The sequence below is a fragment of the Cetorhinus maximus genome, chromosome X (assembly GCF_964194155.1).
Source record: "Cetorhinus maximus chromosome X, sCetMax3.hap1.1, whole genome shotgun sequence".
In the NCBI taxonomy this organism is placed as follows: domain Eukaryota; kingdom Metazoa; phylum Chordata; class Chondrichthyes; order Lamniformes; family Cetorhinidae; genus Cetorhinus; species Cetorhinus maximus.
Genome location: NC_135917.1, coordinates 16,861,855 through 16,879,954, shown reverse-complemented (window position 1 = coordinate 16,879,954; position 18,100 = coordinate 16,861,855). Strand labels below are relative to the sequence as shown.

General features: G+C 41.0%; 1 protein-coding gene across 9 annotated transcripts in view; it reads left to right on the top strand.

The window, feature by feature from the left end:
- The window catches only part of r3hdm2 (R3H domain containing 2), a 294,265-nt gene that overhangs the window by 130,188 nt on the left and 145,977 nt on the right, over positions 1–18,100 (top strand). For 8 of the 9 annotated variants that reach the window (XM_078534495.1, XM_078534493.1, XM_078534494.1 and 5 more), the window contains 2 exons: positions 15–147; positions 10,819–10,897. In XM_078534495.1, coding sequence (XP_078390621.1) covers positions 15–147; positions 10,819–10,897 — 212 coding nt within the window. The remainder of the gene's footprint in view (positions 1–14; positions 148–10,818; positions 10,898–18,100) is intronic. The other variant, XM_078534496.1, reaches the window with a different exon arrangement.

The window sequence follows — 18,100 nt, the reverse complement described above, 5'->3', positions numbered from 1 at the left end:
ACTGTACTTGACAGGATGTTATCCAACTCCAGTTCACTTGCCCTTCTGATAAAGAAGAAGAAAGACCCTCAAAGGATGGCTCTGAGAAAGAAGACAAGGAAAAGAAAGAGAAACTGGAAAAAGTACCTAGAAAAATGCTGTCAAGAGGTCAGAAGCTAGCTTCCTGTCTAATAAGACTGGAGATTTAGTACAAAGTTTAACAACACATTGACTAATTTAAGTCAAATGAGTTTTTAAATAGTATTGCATTGTCTAAAACCAATCTTTATAGAATCATAGGATAGTTACAGCACAGAAGGCAGCCATTTGGTCTGTCATGCCCATGCAGCATGATTGAATCTGCCTCCACCACACTCGGGCAGTGCATTCCAGGTCCTAACCACTTATTCCGTTACAAATTTTCTCCTCAGTCCGCCTTTGGTTCTTTTACAAATCACCTTAGATCGGTGTCCTCTGGTTCTCAACCCTTCTGCCAATGGTAATGCTTTGCCTCTATCTATTCTCTCGAGACCCCTCATGATTTTGAACATCTTTATAAAATATCTCAACCTTCTCTTTAAAGAGAACAGTCCGAGTTTCTCTAATCTGAATTGAATTTATAAAAACATAACTGAAGTTCCTCATTCCTGGAAACACTTTCATAACACTTTCTGCACCCTCTTTAAAGCTTTCACATCTTTCCTAATGTGGTTCTCAGAATTGGACACAATACTGCCAAATTAGTGCTTTATAAAGGTTCTTCATAACTTTCTTGCTTTTGCGCTCTATGCCTCTATTTATAAAGCCCAGGATCCCGTCTGCCTTTTCAATCACTTTCTCAATCCGCCCTGATATCTTCAAATATTTGTGCACAAATACCGCTGATCTCTTTGTTCTTGCATCTCCTTTAGAATTGTACCCTTTATTTTATGTTGCCTCTCCTCATTCATCTTACCAAAATGTATGACTTCACACTTCCCAAAATTAAATTTCATCTGCCACGTGGCTGTCCATTCCACCAGCCTTTGTCCTCTTGAAGTTTATCACTATTGTCCTCACAGTTCACAATGCATTCAAATTTGTGTCATCAGAAAAAAACTGTGTAAAACTATAGTCTCAAAAATTAAAGGAAGAGGGAGGTGTGAAAAACATAGAAGTCATTTGAATCCATCTAATTACATATGCAAGGTATTTGTGGACATATGGAACATTTTCAGAGTCAGTCTAAATAAGAATATAATGTTAGGAACATAGGAGTAGGAGTAGGCCATTCAGCCCATCGAGCCTGCTCCCTTATTCAATTTGATCATGGCTGATAATCTATCTCAATGCCACTTTCCCACACTATCCCCATATCCCTTGATGTCATTAGTCTCCAGAAGCCTATCAATTTCTGTCTTGAACATGCTCAATGATTGAGCTTCCACAGCCCTCTGGGGTAGAGAATTCCAAAGATTCACCACCCTCTGAGTGAAGAAATTCCTCCTCATCTCAGTCTTAAACAGCCCCTTATTCTGAGACTGTATCCCCTGGTTTTAGAGTCACCAGCTCGGGGAAACATCTTAGCTGCATCCACCTTACATTCGAACATACGAACAAGGAGCAGGAGTAGGCCATTCAGCCCCTCAAACCTGCTCCGCCATTTAATAAGACCATGGCTGATCTGATAGTAATCAGAAATCTGCGTCCCACCTACCCCCATTACCTATCACCCCCTTGTTTACCAAGAATCTACCCACCTCTGCTTTAAAAGATATTCAAAGACTCTGCTTCCACCACCTTTTCAGGAAGAGAGTTCCAAAGACTCACGACGCTCTGAGTGAAAAAAATTTCACCTCATCTCTGTTTTAAATGGGTGACCCCTAGTTCTAGATTTTTCCACACAAGGAAACATCCTCTCCACACCCACCATGTCAAGACTACTTAAGATCTTTCTTATATGTTTCAAGCTAGTCGCCTCTTACTCTTCTAAACTCCAGCAGATACAAGCCTAGCCTGTTCAACCTTTCCTCATAAGATATCCCACACATTCCAGGCATTAGTCTGGTAAACCTTCTTTGAACTGCTTCCAATGCATTTACATCCTTCCTTAAATAAGGTGACCAGTACTGTACACGGTACTCCAAATGTGGTCTCACTAGTCCCTGTACAACTGAAGCATGACCTCCCCACTTTTGTATTCCATTCCCCTCGCAATAAATGATAACATTCTATTAGCTTTCCTAATTACTTGCTGTACTTGCCTTTTGTGATTCATGCATTAGGACACCCAGACCTCTCTGCACCTCAGAGCTTTGCAGTCTCTCACCAATTAGATAATATGCTTCTCTTTTATTCTTCCTGCCAAAATGGACAGTTTCACATTTTCCCACATTATACTCCATTTGCCAGATCTTTGCCCACTCACTTAACCTATCTATATCTTTTTGTGGCCTCCTTATGTCCTCTTCACAACTTATTTTCCCACCTATCTTTATGTCGTCAGCAAATTTGGCAACCATCCCTTCATCCAAGTCATTTATATGAATTGTAAACAGCTGTGGTCCCAGCACTGACCCCTGTGGCACACCACTTGTTACATCCTGCCAACCAGAAGAAGAACTATTTATGCCAACTCTCTGCTTCCTGTTAGCTAGCCAATCTTCTATCCATGCCAATATGTTACCCTCTATACCATGAGCTTTTATTTTCCGCAATAATCTTTGAGGTGTCATTTTATCAAATACCTTCTGGAAAACTAAATATAGTACATCCACCAGTTTCCCTCTATCCACATGTTACTTTCTCAAAGAACTTCAATATGTTGGTTAAATACGATTTCCCTTTCACAAAGCCATGTTGACTCTGCCTAATGACCTTGAGCTTACCTAAGTGTCGTGCTATAACATCTTTAATAATAGCTTCTAACGTTTTTCCTACGACAGATGTTAAGCTAACTGGCTTTCTGTCTCCCTCCCCTTTTTAATAATGGAGTTACATTTCCTATCTTCCAACCTAATGGGACCTTCCCTGGATCTAGGGAGTTTTGGAAAATTAAAACCAATGCATCAGCTATCTCACTAGTCACTTCACCCTGTCACACCCTGGAAGAATTTTGTAAGTTTCAGTCAGGTGACCCCTCATTCTTCAAAACTCTAGGTAATACAGACCCAGTCTCCTCAATCTCTCCTCATAAGACAATCTTGCAACCCCAGGAATTGTTGTCTTTACATCTGTTGCCCATTCTGTACCAGTCCAGCAAAACTGAATTATTCAAAGGAATACGGAATTCATAGAAATTGGGCCACTGTATTTAAGGTTAACTCCTGTTAAGTAGTAGTAGAATGTTTCAAGAACCACTTTTATCAGAAGTTCACTTTGTTTCTGTTATCATAGAACGCAAATTAGAAATCCAGTAATCAAAATGGAATTGCTTAGTTATGGAAGGTCTCGTCAAATAAATATCAGATGGCCCAGCTCTCGCGAACATGTTTGTTGGGTTCATGAAAAATGTGTCTTTGATAGAATGACATCTAACCTCCTACCATTTGCAGATTTCCGATATGTGAGTGATACATTTGCTATATTTAAATCTGTAGCAGCATGTAATAATTTCCTTTTGTGTGCTCAAATTCACCTTTGAAATGGAGCAGTCAAATAAACTCCCCTTCCTTGACATACTAGTTGAAAATATGCTAGGGAGTTCTCTGCCACAGTTTACCGTGAGCCTATCTTCACTGGTTAATATACATATTGGGATTCTTGCAGTTCCACACGCTATAAGATTGGTCTTATCGGCAACCTCATAAATAGGGCCCAAGCCATTTGCTCACCATGCAAGCTTGATGCTGAAATAGGGGCATCAAAGGCATCCTGCGGGATAATGGCTACCCTGATCAGATCATTTTGCGTTGTATATCACACAAACTCATGAACGGGCCTAAGGCCGTCACTTTTAGCCCTGAAAAGTGCCCAGTCTACCTCAGATGACCCTGGAAGGGAAGGCATTTCAAAAATTTGAGCAACGGGTGAAGCTAGTTGTTTCACGTTGCTACTATGCAGTAGCAACATGAGTGGTATTCACCACTAACAGGAAGCTGCCGTCAAGCCAGAAAGACATTCTGCCTATCATGCACATGAGTAATGTGGTATATGAATTTCAGTGCCAATGTGATGCTAGGTATGTAGGCTGTACATCCCAAAGACTGGCGGATTGTATCAAACAGCATGTCCTTTCTGCTGTTCACAATGGGCAGGGTACAGACTGTACTCAACCAGCCTGTGCTTGCAGAACTCAAAACACAGTGTCCAGCATGAGATGTGATTCCGCGATTGGACAACATTTGCTAAATAATCCTCAGTGTGCTAAGAATTACGCTGACAAACAATTTAAGATTGTCAGGCTCGCAATGTGGCACATTTGCATGTATTGGAAGTTACATATATTAATACACAGGGCTGTTCTTTGCATGTGCACAAATTACGCCTGTTTCAGCTAAACAAAATAAGTGATAGCCATTTGCTGACCCATTCCTCAGGGCAATGCCTTGACCAGTCAGAATCAAGCTGTCTGGTTTAAATTTCAAACAATGCTTGGCATTTAACTGTCAGCCACTATTAACTGGTGCACTCTCCATGGCAACACCTCAACCAATCAGCACTCTTGTCATACAGTATAAAATTGTTGCCTTCCCTGACATTGATATTCTTGCGATTGTCCTGCAAGACGAAAAGCTTTGACAAAACGTCTTTTTTCAGCAATACTCAAATATCAGATTCAGTTGTATTTCAGTTCTTCAACAGCACCAAACAAGATTTTTGCCTACTATTAACTTCCCTTGTCCCCTCCGAATAAAAGAGAACTGGATATTCTTGTTGACTTTGCAGTCATCGAGATAAAAATATCTGTTCTGGAGAATGGAGCCCTGTACTACTTTTGTCATCCTGTATTAGCATCAAGCATCCCCAGGCCTGACTTAGCACAGGTCACTTGCAGGGTAGCACTTCCTCTACTTCAAAAATGAGTCATAAACCGACGTTGTGAGAGCATCTCTGACTGGACCATTGTGAAATTTCCTATTTTCCACCCTATCATCCTTATCAGCTTTTGGAGGATGCTGCAATGTAGGTAGTTTTTTTCATGCTTACAGTTAACTCGCCTGAGAATGGGATATTTCACAAAGGACCTTCATAACTTGCAGAAAGAGGACTTGATCCCATCAGTCTCTACTAGATTTGAGCTCATGGGGAGAATTTTCTGTTTGGCGTGGGGGGGTGGGTGGGGAACGAGGAACAGGAGTAGGCCATTCGGCCCCTCGAGCCTGCTCCATCATTCAATAAGATCATGGCTGATCTGTTTGTGGCCTCAACTCCACTTTCTCTCCTACTCCCCCTATACCCTTTGACTCCCCTGTCAATCACACCGACGTGTAAAATGACGTGTGGTGACGTCGTGCGTGCGAAAGAGCACAGGCCCTGAATCTCCCTCCTCCCCCTGCCCGCACAGGTAGCGCTGAGCACTTCCGGGCACGCGTCACGCTGGGTGGGCCTTAATTGGCCCGTCCACGCAAAATGGTGGCGCGCAGCTGATCAAGGGCGGTGATCGGGCGCCCGCTCTTGACTGGCCCGCCCAACGGGGAGAAAATTCTCCCCCATGTCACAGAAGTGAAAGGACTTTATGCTTTAATCTGCTTTTTATTTTACCCAATGCCCATCTTGAATTGGTGAAAAAGCGCTTCAGTGGGTAAATATGAACATACGAACTAGGAACAGGGGTAGGCCATTCAGCCCCTTGAGCCTGCTCCATCATTCAATAAGATCATGGCTGATCTGTTTGTGGCCTCAACTCCACTTTCTTTCCTACTACCCCTATACCCTTTGACTGCCCTGTCAATCAAGAATCTATCTAACTCAACCTTAAAAATGTTCATTGATCCTGCCTCTACTGCTCATCTCTGTCTTAAATGGGATACCCCTCATTTTTAAACTGTGTCCCCTGGTTTTAGTCTCTCCCACAGGGGAAACATCCTCTCAGCATCCACCCTGTCAAGCCCCCTTGGTGCCTTGTATGTTTCAATGAGATCACGTCTCAATCTTCTAAACTCCAATATATACAGGTCCAGCCTGATCAACCTTTCCTCATAAGATAACCCCCTCTTCCCAGGAATCACTGAAGTGAACCTTCTCTGAACTGCTAATGTATTTATATCCTTCCTTAAGTAAGGAGACCAAAACTGTACACAGTACTCTCGATGTGGCCTCACCAATACCCTATACAACAGTAGTAAAACTTTCCACTTTTCTATTCCATTCCCCTTGCAATAAATGACAACATTCCATTTGTCGTCCTAATCACTTGCTGTACCTGCAAACTAACTTTTCCTGATTCATGTATCAGGACATCCAGATCCCTCTGTTCCGCAGAGTTCAGCAATCTCTCTCCATTTAAATAATATGCTGCATTTTAATCTTGCCAAAGTGTGCAAGCTCACATTTTCCCACGTTATACTTCAACTGCCAATTTTTTGCCTATTATCTCCCTTTGCAGACTCCTTATGTCCTCTTCACAACTTACCTTCCTATCTATCTTTGTGCCATCAGCAAATTTAGCAACCATACATTCGGTCCTGTCATCCAAGTCATTAATATAGATTGTAAACACATGGAGTAGTGGGTTCCTGAGCCATGTGTATCAAGAAGCTCTCAGGTTCAAAGCCTGGTCTGTGCTGAGTTAGCTGAGCTCAACTTGGGTGAAACTGCTAGTGCTATTATGTGGCTAATCACGCTTGGGCAAGAGAGGGGGAAAAACAGGTTGCAGTTTGCTCTTCTGATTACTCATACCAACTCCTCTGGAAAGTATTTGTGCATGGACATCAGATGATAATAGGATAAAGCTTGGCTGTGATACATCCAGTGGTCAGATTGCCTGTTAAGGCCCTGTATCTATAGCCACATGAGTGGAAAAACCTGTTGCGTGAGGTGCTATATGATTGACAGTTCCTGCAGAGCTCTCCCACAGAATGAGTGAGTGCCTTCAGGCAAGGAGAGGAGAAAAATGGGCTAAAGAAAACCCAATTAATAAATGTGCCCAGCACTGAAAATGTCCACGTTTAAAACTGGCAGTCACATATCATCAAAAAATGGCCATTATCTGCTAACGTCAATTTTAAAGTTGTTGGTCATAGTCTTAAGCGCTTCATTTATTTCAGGCAAAAACAGCTGTGCTTATTTACTATAAATATGCTACATGGGAGGAGACCTCGGTCACATAGGTAAGGTTCCTCAAGAAAAGCATTTTCTTTTTTGTCTGCATACACATTTTCTGGACTTGCAGAAATGTGTTTGGATTGTGAAACTTTTGCAAATACTTCTTTAGCTGATGTGACTTAAAATTGGAAGGGAATGTATTTTTAAGCGCAGATCGATTAAAAGCAGATTCCATATGTGCTGAGATTATAATTTATAAAACGAGAAGGTGATGACATTTAACAAAAGGAGCTAGGTGGGTGACATTTAGCAAAAGGAGCTAGGTGGGTGACATTTAGCAAAAGGAGCTAGGTGGGTGACATTATCAAGACAATGGTATTGGCTCTTGGCGTTATTTGATCTATCTTGCTTAACTAGCTATTTCTATAATAATTATAGGTGATGACATATACAGACTTCCCAAACCAATTTTATCAAAATATGACCCTGGAAAGTGTTGCCTTTAATTCATCGTAAAGATAAAGTTGGACATAAATTATGTACCCAAAATTGTTATAATAAGCAGCTATGTAATCAACAAAAGTGCAATAAATGTAATGATTGAAGTGCATTAAATATTTTTTTGTACTCACACACACCTTGCATAGTCTGTCAAACTTTATATGTCAATTGACTGCTGTATTACTTAAGCACTAAAAAACAAAATCACAGTTTTGGGAAGCTTTTGTTAGTCGTTATATTAGACATCGTGCAAAGCAGGCAAATCACAGGCTTGTTATAAGTGGCGAGGCTGTACTCGTTTATACTAAGATGATCGCTAGGGCTCTTTATTTCGTGTATCGGTGGACAGAACCAGATTGAGTATACAAGGTGAGGTCTGAGCAGAGCACCGTATAGTTCAACTTGTATTTACTCTTTTGGCCATGTAATTCAATATTCTATTGGCTGTGTTGACCTTTTCATCTCAACAAGACATTTTCATGAAATCCAGTCAAAAGCAAAGGAAAATCTGTGACATTGAAAATCCATGAAAAGTTTCCATGTAGTGTTGGAGATACTAAGCCAGAGACCCAATCAATTGTACATTTATATGCTGTACAGTCCTTGAAATCTTGTGAATAGTTGAGTCTTAGGGGATGGTGCAGGATTACTTCCGGTACAGGAATGACTGCCAGTAAAATACAAGTAACAAAATAAACATTATGTAGATTTACTTGGCAACAAGAGACGAAATAGAAATAGCAAAAGAAGCTGTGTAATGAGGCAATTTTTAATGCAAAGTTTTCATTCTATGAAAATTCAGCTTATTAATCGTGAAGTCAGATAACTGGAGTCCTGGTAATGGAGGATATTTTCACTATCTCTCTCAAAATTTCACATACATTTTGAGGAAAAAAGGTTGCTTCAAAAGTTATGTTCAAAATTTTGGGCATTTCGATTAAATGAATTAATTAATCTTTGAAAGTATTTGCACCCAAATTCTTATTATCATTAGTTCTGCATGCAAATATATTGTGAAACTGCCCTTTGCAGAAACCTTTAATATAAGAGTAAAAGCTTTAGAAAAATTTTCACTGGTAGATATTTAATCAATATTCAGTCAGAATTTGTTCTTGTGCAAGATTTCCAGAAGAATCTACAATGCTGATGTCACCATGCCACCCTATTAGACATTAAGCTGAACTTTCAACAGCATAACCTCTCCATCACAAAATCTCCCAATTTTTACCTCTGTAACATCTCCCTGACCTCAGCTCATCTTCTGAAATCCTCATCCATGTTGTCGTCACCACCTCCAGACTTGACGACTCCAATGCTTTCCTGGCTGGCCTCCCATCCTCCTCATCTCCATAAACTTCAGCTTGTGCAAAGGCTGCCCGTATCCTATCCTGCACAAGTTCCACTAAACTACATTAGCTCTTGGCTCCCCAAATTCTCATCCTCATGTTTAAATCTCTCCATCTCCTAACCTCCTCCAGCCCTACACCTTCCTGCCTTGGAGTACTCTCTTCCTCCCACTCTAACTATTGCAGCAGCCTTCACTGCTTTCGCTGAACCATTGGCAGGCGTGCCTTCAGCTGTCTGGGCCATACTTTCTGGAATTCTGTCTCTGAACCTCTCTGCCTTCCCACCTCCCTTTCCTGCTTTACGAAGCTCTTTAAACTCATCTTTTTTTATAATCTCCTTTGGCTTTGTACCCATTTCTTTTGCATTGCACTGTTGTGAAGCACCTTGGGAGGTTTTCTACATTTAAGGTGCTTTATAAATACAAGTTGTTGACTTGTTTAATATTATCACCCCTGTTAGTTTATTCCCTTTCTCTTATTTTCTCCCTTTCTGTCCTTAAAGCAGTGGCGCTCATGAGGAGTAACCTAGCTGATTTTCTTTTGTTTGACTTCCATAGCCCAGGAATGCTGTACTAACTTAATGCCACATTGTTGTTTTTATCCTGATATTGGCAAATTCAGCATGGATGTGTGGGCAAGCTGTTTTGCCATGGTGGACTTCACAGCTGACCCACACCTACCCTCAATAGATGCTGACTTTCCAAAGGATCATGATCAGAAGCAGCCTGACTTTTTAAAAAAAAACGTACCTCTTTCTTGTTCAAGAACGCTAAGATAAAACGTCAATCCCCTGACTTGTGATCAGCAAGCTCTGCACAACTGATGAATCTAGTCTGGGTCTTCCTGCTCTGTGGCACATCACAAAAAATGTTTATCTTTTTCATCATCAGAGGCGCCTTGGATTTTATTCTTTGTATAAAATGGCAGAATTGTATAGTGGGGCAAGATGCTGGAATGCTGGAGCAAATAATCAGCAGACTACTTGAGCATTTCAGTTTGTCATCCTCGTATTTTTCACTTAAGGCCTGATGTGATGCTCTGCTTTTTTTATTGACTGCTGAAACAGCAGATAAGTTGCTGCAAAACACTGACAAGTCACTGTTAAACTATGAGGAGGTAGGGGAGAACATTCTCACGGCACTTCAATTTACTCCTAGTCCCTTGGTGAAGCCAGTAGCCTCCCCTTGTTGTCCTTCTTGATTCCTGAACAAGTGCCAAGCTCTCCATTTCTTACCATAAGCCCCTCCACTCCACTTTCCTCCTTTAAGAGTCTCCTTAAAACCTACTTTGAGCAAACTTTTCTTGGTCCCTCCCAATATCTCCTTTGGATTGATGTCCACCTATTTCTGATTATGCCTTCGTGAAGTGCTTTGGGATGTTTTTCTATGATAAAAGACAATATATAAATGCAATTTGTTGTGGATGGAGCAGCCAGGATGGGAATTTTGCCCTATGGGAAACTGGTCACAAATCCACATCCTGCTGCTTGAACTTCAATTTCTAAAGGCTCTGCTCACAGTTGCAAGTGATGTTTGAACTCTGTTGCAGTGTTATCCATGGCTCTGTGTCAGAGCTGCAAATGCAGTGCCTTGAAGCGGCTGAGTTCTCATTCTTGCCTCACAACCCCTGTCAGCTAGTGCAGAATAGCACCGGGAGCAGTAACGTTATTTTAAATTTCTATCTTCGTAGCTAAAGTATGAACACATGGGGAAAAGGAACAGAATTTTTAAAGAAACAGCTACCTACATGTTTTCCCAAAAGTGACTCAACTTTTGTTAATGCAATAAATTTGTGTTCCTTTTAACAGATTCCAGCCAAGAATATACAGACTCCACCGGAATTGATCTGCACGAGTTTCTAGTAAATACACTGAAAAATAACCCCAGGTAAACACTTTGCATTACAGAAATACATAACCTCATCACAGATTAAGGTGAACTTGGAAAGTTCATACTGTTACCAGGAACTATGGGTTGTTTATGTTGGCATTGGTGCAGGGTACAGTTCAGTCTTGAGATCTTGTGTCTGTGGTTTATCTGAAACAACAGCACTCTGCAGTCACACACATTGTATTTTATTTAAGGCTGTTTTGCCCTCATGGTAGGTAATGTTTTATAGACAGGCAATTGCTTTACAGATCATCCAGGTTGTTAATCAAGTGTGTGTATGAGCTTGCTCTTCTTTGTTAGCTGCTGATAGCCTCTTAGTCTGGCTTCCCGACTACACTTCAAAAGTACTTCATTGGCTGTAAAGCGCTTTGAGATGTCCCGTGTTCGCGAAAAGCGCTATATAAATGCAAGTTTCTTTTTCCCCCAGAAGCTGGTGCAGTTTTGAGATGGAGGTGAGGTTGTGTTTTTGTCTCATAATTAACGTTGTATAGTGTATGGCATCTATTCTCCCTGCTGTTGACCATACTGAATAAGTGTATTTATCCAAAATTAGGGTATGTATTGCAAGCCTAGTGATCCATGTAAATTCGAAGCAGTCCTATGTAGGGATTAAATTACAACTTCAAATTCACTGTTAGACAATTATTTTTACAGCCTGTAGTTTATTTATTGCAATTCAGTTTTCATTTTCAAAACCCCTCACACTGGTCATGACATCACAGCAGTGAAACAATGATTCTAACAATGCAAAGTACAATAATGTACAAATCACAAAGTATTTGAAGCAGTGGATTATCACGACGCCAGCAAAACACAATGCATTGCATCTTATCTTGTGATTTGCCAGCAGCAGAAGCTATTCGGTCTTTGTAGCATTGAATGTTAATACAGGACTTTTTTTAATATTCATTCTCGAGATGCTGGCGTCACTGCAAGCCATGTAGTGTGCCCATCCTTAGTTGCCCTGTGAAGCTGGTGGTGGACTGCCTTTTTGAAGCACGACAAACAGTTTGATGCAACTCTGACTTGTTAGGCAGTTAAGAGTCAACTACATTGATGAGGGACTGGAGTCACACATAGATCAGAGTGAGTAAGGATGGCAGGTTTCCTTCTCAAAAGGGTTAATCGTGAACCAGACAAGTATTCATGACAATCATTGCATTTTATTTCCAGATTTTTAAAAAACTGAATTCAAATTCTCAAACTACCATGATGGAATTTGAACTCCTCATGTCTGGATTATTAGTTCAGACCTGTAGATTATTAGCCCAGTAATATAACCACTACACTACCCTACCCCTTTTAATGATGCATTTAGCACTTCAATACCCTTTTACCTACATCACTCTATCTATATTGCACTTTGGCTGCAGAAATACAGTAAAGTTTGGGAAAATTATTAGTACATTTGGCAGTATATAATGACCAGTGGTGAGTTTACAACGCCGTAATTTAATAGTGGCTCTTCACATTCATAAACTGCTTGAACTTTGTTCTCACAGACTATGATCAAATTACAGTCTTATAATACAATGTGGAATTTATCTATACCAGTGTTATATTCTGACTGAGTAAGTCAGCCACCAGCTGTTACGGTAAAGTTAATATGGAACTCAACGTTAAGTGAAATGCCGCTCTTTAAAAGTTACTCAGTATTATTTTTTCAACCTGTATTTAATCTGTAACAATGATGTGTGATCAGCAGTCTGCCACTATATAAGCAAGCTATAGTAAAATTCTTGAAAATCAAATGGAAATCTAGACTGCAAAACTGAGCTAATTGCTTTGTCTTTAATTTCCCTCATTATAGTCAATTTGATCTGAAATTGCTTGCTGTTACTCTCAGATATTTGCTGAAATGCTGAATACCTATAACAGTAAAATAGACATATCAGCCTCATAGGATGGGAAGTCATGGCAAGAATTTCCCCAAAACGCATACATAGGTAGCTTTTATATTTTCATTTTTTGACTATTTTAGCTATACTGTGGTGTGGTATACATTGCGTTAATACGTATGTGAAGGTTTATGATGTATGTGAAATGAACTTCATTCCTGCACAGTGCTGTTTGAATGTAGGCAAGACCCTAAACTTATTTTTTTCCAAACATCGGACCAAACTGAAATGTATTTGTCCTGTCAAAACATCAGTGGCAACCACAACTGGTTGGTCAGAGAGAGAGAGCGAGAGAGAGAGAGAGAGCCTGAGGCAGGACAGTACTGCATACTCACAGATAAAAATAGGGAATCAGAGAGAGCACTGTGAGAGCAAATCAACAAAAGAAAAATGAAGAATGACGTCTCAGGACAGCAGACAGGTGGTTGGTTGTTCAGAGAGCCTGAGGGTGAGGAGCGTGTAGCTGAAGGAATTACGGGGTAGAGCAGCAGAGTGTCAGGGAGGAAGGTTAATCAAAATACAAGTTTCATCAGCAAGCTCACTTGTGCTGACTCAGAGTTCGAGCTCATGGAATAAACGGGTCAGTCGCAACATGGAAATGAAATTGGCTGAGTGACAGGAAACAGAGTAGAGGTTGTTTTTCGGACTGGAGGAAGATGTATCATGTGTTCCTTAGGGGTTAGTGTTGGGCCTGCTGCTTTTCTTAATAAATTAATGACCTAGACTTGAGTGTATAGGGCACTATTTCAAAATTTGCAGATGACACAAAACTTGGAAGCATTGTGAACTGCGTGGAGCATAGTGTTAAATTTCAAAAGAATAGGCAGGTTGGTGGAATGGGTGGACAAGTGGGAGATGAAATTTGATGCAGAGAAGTGTGAAGTGATTAATTTTAGTAGGAAGAATGGGGAGAGGCAATATAAACTAATGGGTACAATACTAAAGGGGTTGCACGAGCAGAGGGACCTGAGGATATACGTGCATGAATCACTGAAGGTGGCAGAACAGGTTGAGAAAGCAGGTTAATGACACGTTCAGGATCCTGGATTTTAGAAAATAGGTTATAACAAAAACAAGAAAGTTATGATAAACCTGTATAAAACTGCTTCGGCTTCAATTGGAGTTGTTCGCATAGTGCTGGGCACCACATTTTTGGAAGGATGTGAAGGCTTTAGAGAGGGTGCAGCAAACATTCCCTAGAATGGTTCCAGGGATGAGGAAATTCTGTTACATAGATTGGAGAGGCTGGGGCTGTTCTCCTAGAAGAGAAGTTTGTGAGGAGAGTTGATTGAGGTGTTCAAAATTGTGAGGGTCTGGACACAATAGTCGGGAGAAACTGCTTCCATTGGTGGAAGGATCGAGAACCAGAGGACACCGGTTTAAGGTGATTGGCAAAAGAAACAATGGCGACACGAGGAGAAACTTTTTTGTGCGGCAAGTGGTTAGGATCTGGAATACACTGGCTGGGAATGTGGTGGAGTAATTTATGAATTACTACCTGAGCCATGAGAAAATTGGTATAGGGTAAATAAGATCAGAGAGTTGAATGCATGGCTCAGAGATTGGTGTGGGTGAATGGGTTTCGACTCATGGGACACTGGCACCAGTACTGGGGAAAGAGGGAGCTGTACCGTTGGTCCAACTCCACTTGAACTACGCTGAGACCAATGTCCTGGTGAATCGAACATCTAGGGCCATGGAGAGGGCTTTAAACTAAATAGTGGGTTCACATGAGGGGAGACTTTAAAAAGTTAAAGCGAAAAGCCAAGGCAATAGTGCAAGGTAAGGATGTGGGTAATGATAACCTGAGTGTGACAGGAAGGGACAGAGCGTACAAACATGATTGCATCAGCAAATAAGGTCACGGTAGGGAAAAATGGTAAAAAGAATTAAAAAAAAAACAAAAATTAAAAAAACAAGTAGAACGGAATTAAAGACTCTATCAGAATGCACGCAACATTCATAACAAGATTCATGAATTGATAGCTCAAATAGAAATGAATGAGTATGATATGTTAGCCATTGCAGAGACATGGTTGCAAAGTGACCGTGGCTGGAACCTGAATAATCACAGAATTACACAGTGCAGAAGAGGCCCTTTGGCCCATCGAGTCTGCACCAACAGGTGAGAAACACCTGACCTACCTACCTAATCCCATTTACCAGTACTTGGCCCAAAGCCTGGAATGTTATGACGTGCCAAGTGCTCATCCAGGTACTTTTTAAAGGATGTGAGGCAACCTGCCTCCACCACCCTCCCAGGGAGCGCATTCCAGACCGTCACCACCCTCTGGGTAAAAAGGTTTTTCCTCACATTCCCCCTAAACCTCCTGCCCTCACCTTGAACTTATGTCCCCTCGTGACTGACCCTTCAACTAAGGGGAACAGCTGCTCCCTATCCACCCTGTCCATGCCCCTCATAATCTTGTACACCTCGATCAGGTCGCCCCTTAGTCTTCTCTGCTCCAACGAAAACAACTCAAGTCTATCCAACCTCTCTTCATAACTTAAATGTTTCATCCCAGGCAACATCCTGGTGAATCTCCTCTGCAACCCCTCCAGTGCAATTACATCCTTCCTATAATGTGGCGACCAGAACTGCACACAGTACTCCAGCTGTGGCCTCACCAAGGTTCTATACAACTCCAACATGACCTCCCTACTTTTGTAATCTATGTCTCTATTCAAGGGCATTTGATGTTTCAGAAGGACTGGATGAAAGGAAAAGGAGGTGGGATAGCTCTGTTAATAAAGGATGAGATCAGTGCCATAGTGAGAAATGATCTTGGTTCAGAGGATCAAAATGTGGAATCGGTTTGAGTGGAGATGATAAATAGCAAAGGAAAAAAGCCACTGGTGAGAGTGGTTTATAGGCCCCTGTACACTGTAGGACGGAGTATAAATCAAGAAATAATGGAGGCTTGTAAGAAAGGTACTGCAATAATCGTGGGTTATTTTAATCTTCCTATAGATTGGATGAATCAAATTGGCAGTAGTAACTTGGGGGATGAGTTCATAGAATGTATTTGGGACAGTTTCTGAGAACAGTATGTTCTGGAACCAACCAGGGAGAAGGCTACTTTAGACCTGGTAATCTGTCAGGATGAGACAGGATTAATAAATGAACATGCTAGGCTTTCACACACAGTTTGAGGGTGAGAAATTTGGGTCTGAAACTAGTGCCTTAAGTAAGGATAATTACAAGGATATGAAGACAGAGTTGGCTAAAGTGGAATAAGCAAATAGGTTAAAAGGTAAGATGGTAGAGAAGCAGTGGCAGACATTTTAAAGAGATATTTCATAACACTCAACAAAGACATATTCCATTGAGAAAGACTCTGAGAAGGACACACGATCCATGGCTAACTAAGGAAGTTAAGGGTGGTACCAAATTGAAAGAAAAGATGTACAATGCTGCAAAGGTTAGTGGTAGGGCAGAAGATTGAGAACATTTTAGAAACCAGCGAAGGATAACTTAGAAAAAAGAATAAGGAGGGAGAAATTGGAATCTGAGAGAAAGTTGGGAAGAAATATAAAAACAGACAATAAAAGCTTCTACAGGTATATAAGAAGGAAGAGAGTAGATAAAGTAAGTGCTGGCCCCTTAGAGGATGAGACTGGGAAATTAATAATGGGAAACAAGGCAATGGAAGAGACTTTGAACACGTATTTTGTATCTGCCTTCATGGTAGAAGACTCGAGAAGCATTCCAAGAATAGTAGAAAAACAGGGAGCAGAAGGGAGAGAGGAACTTAAACCAATCACTATCACGAGAGAAAATCTACTAGGAAAGCTACTAAAGGCTGATAAGTCCCCTGGACTTGATGGCTTGCATCCTAGGGTATTAAAAGAAGTGGCTGCAGAGATAGTGGCTGATTGCTTGTAATCTCCCAAAATTCCCTAGATTCTGGAAAGGTTCCAGTGGCTTGCCAAGCTGCAAATGTAACACCTCTATTCAAGAAAGGAGGGGGAAAGAAAGCAGAAAACTATGGGCCAATTAGTCTAGCACCAGTCATAGGCAAAATGCTAGAATCCATTATTAAAGAGGCACGATATTTAGAAAATCATAATACAATCAGGTAGAGCAGACATGCTTTTGCGAAAGGGAAATCATGTTTGACAAATGTATTAGAGTTCTTTGAAGATGTAAGCAGCAGGATGGATAAAGGGGAACCAGTAGATGTAGTGTATTTGGATTTCCAAAAGGCATTTGGTAAGGTGCCACATAAAAGATTACTGCATAAGATAAGAGTTCATGGTTTTGGGGGTGATATATTAGCATGGATAGAGGATTGACTACCTAACAGGGAGTTAGGATAAATGGGTCATTTTCAGGTTGGCAAACTGTAACTAGTGGAGTGTCACAGGGATCAATGCTGGGGCCTCAACTATTTATGATCTAAATTAATGACTTGGATGAAAGGACCAAGTTTATTAACACCAAATTTTCTGATGATGCAAAGACAGGTAGGAAAACAAGTTGTGAGGAGGATACAGAGTCTGCAAAGAGATATAGATAGGTTAATTGAGTGTGCAAAAATTTGGCAGATGGAGTCTAATGTGAGAAAGTGTCAGGTTGTCCACTTTGGTGGGAAGAATAGAAAAGCAGACTATTATTAAAATGGAAAGAGACTGCAGAATGCTGCAGTACAGAGGGATCTGGGTGTCCTGGTACATGAATCACAAGAAGTTCACATACAGGTACAGCAAGTGATTAGGAAGGGAAATGGAATGTTGGGGTTTATTACAAGGGGGATGGAGTATAAAAGTAGGGAAGTTTTGTTACATCTGTACAGAGCATTGGTGAGACCACACCTACAGTACTGTGTACAGTTTTGACCTCCTTACTTGCCTTGTAATCAGTTCAGAGAAGTTTCACTGGGCTGATTCCTGGGATGAAGGGGTTTGTCTTATGAAAAGAGTTTGAGCAGGTTGGGCCTATACTAATTGGAGTTTAGAAGAATGAGGTGTGATCTTATTGAAACAGAAGATTCTGAGCGGGCTTGACAGGGTGGATGCTAAAAGGATGTTTCCTTTTTGGGGAAATCTAGACCTGGGGGACACAGTTTAAAAATAAAGGGTCTCCCATTTAAGATGAGGAGGAATTTCTCTTGTGAAGGTAGTTAGTCTTTGGAACTCTCTTCCCCAGAGAGCAGTGGAGGCTGGGTTAGACAGATTCTTGATTGACAAGGGAGCCATGGGTTATGAAGGACAGGCAGAAAAGTGGAGTTAACATCACAAAATTAGCCATGATCGTATTGAAAGGTGGAGCAGGCTCAAGAGACATATGGCCTACTCCTCA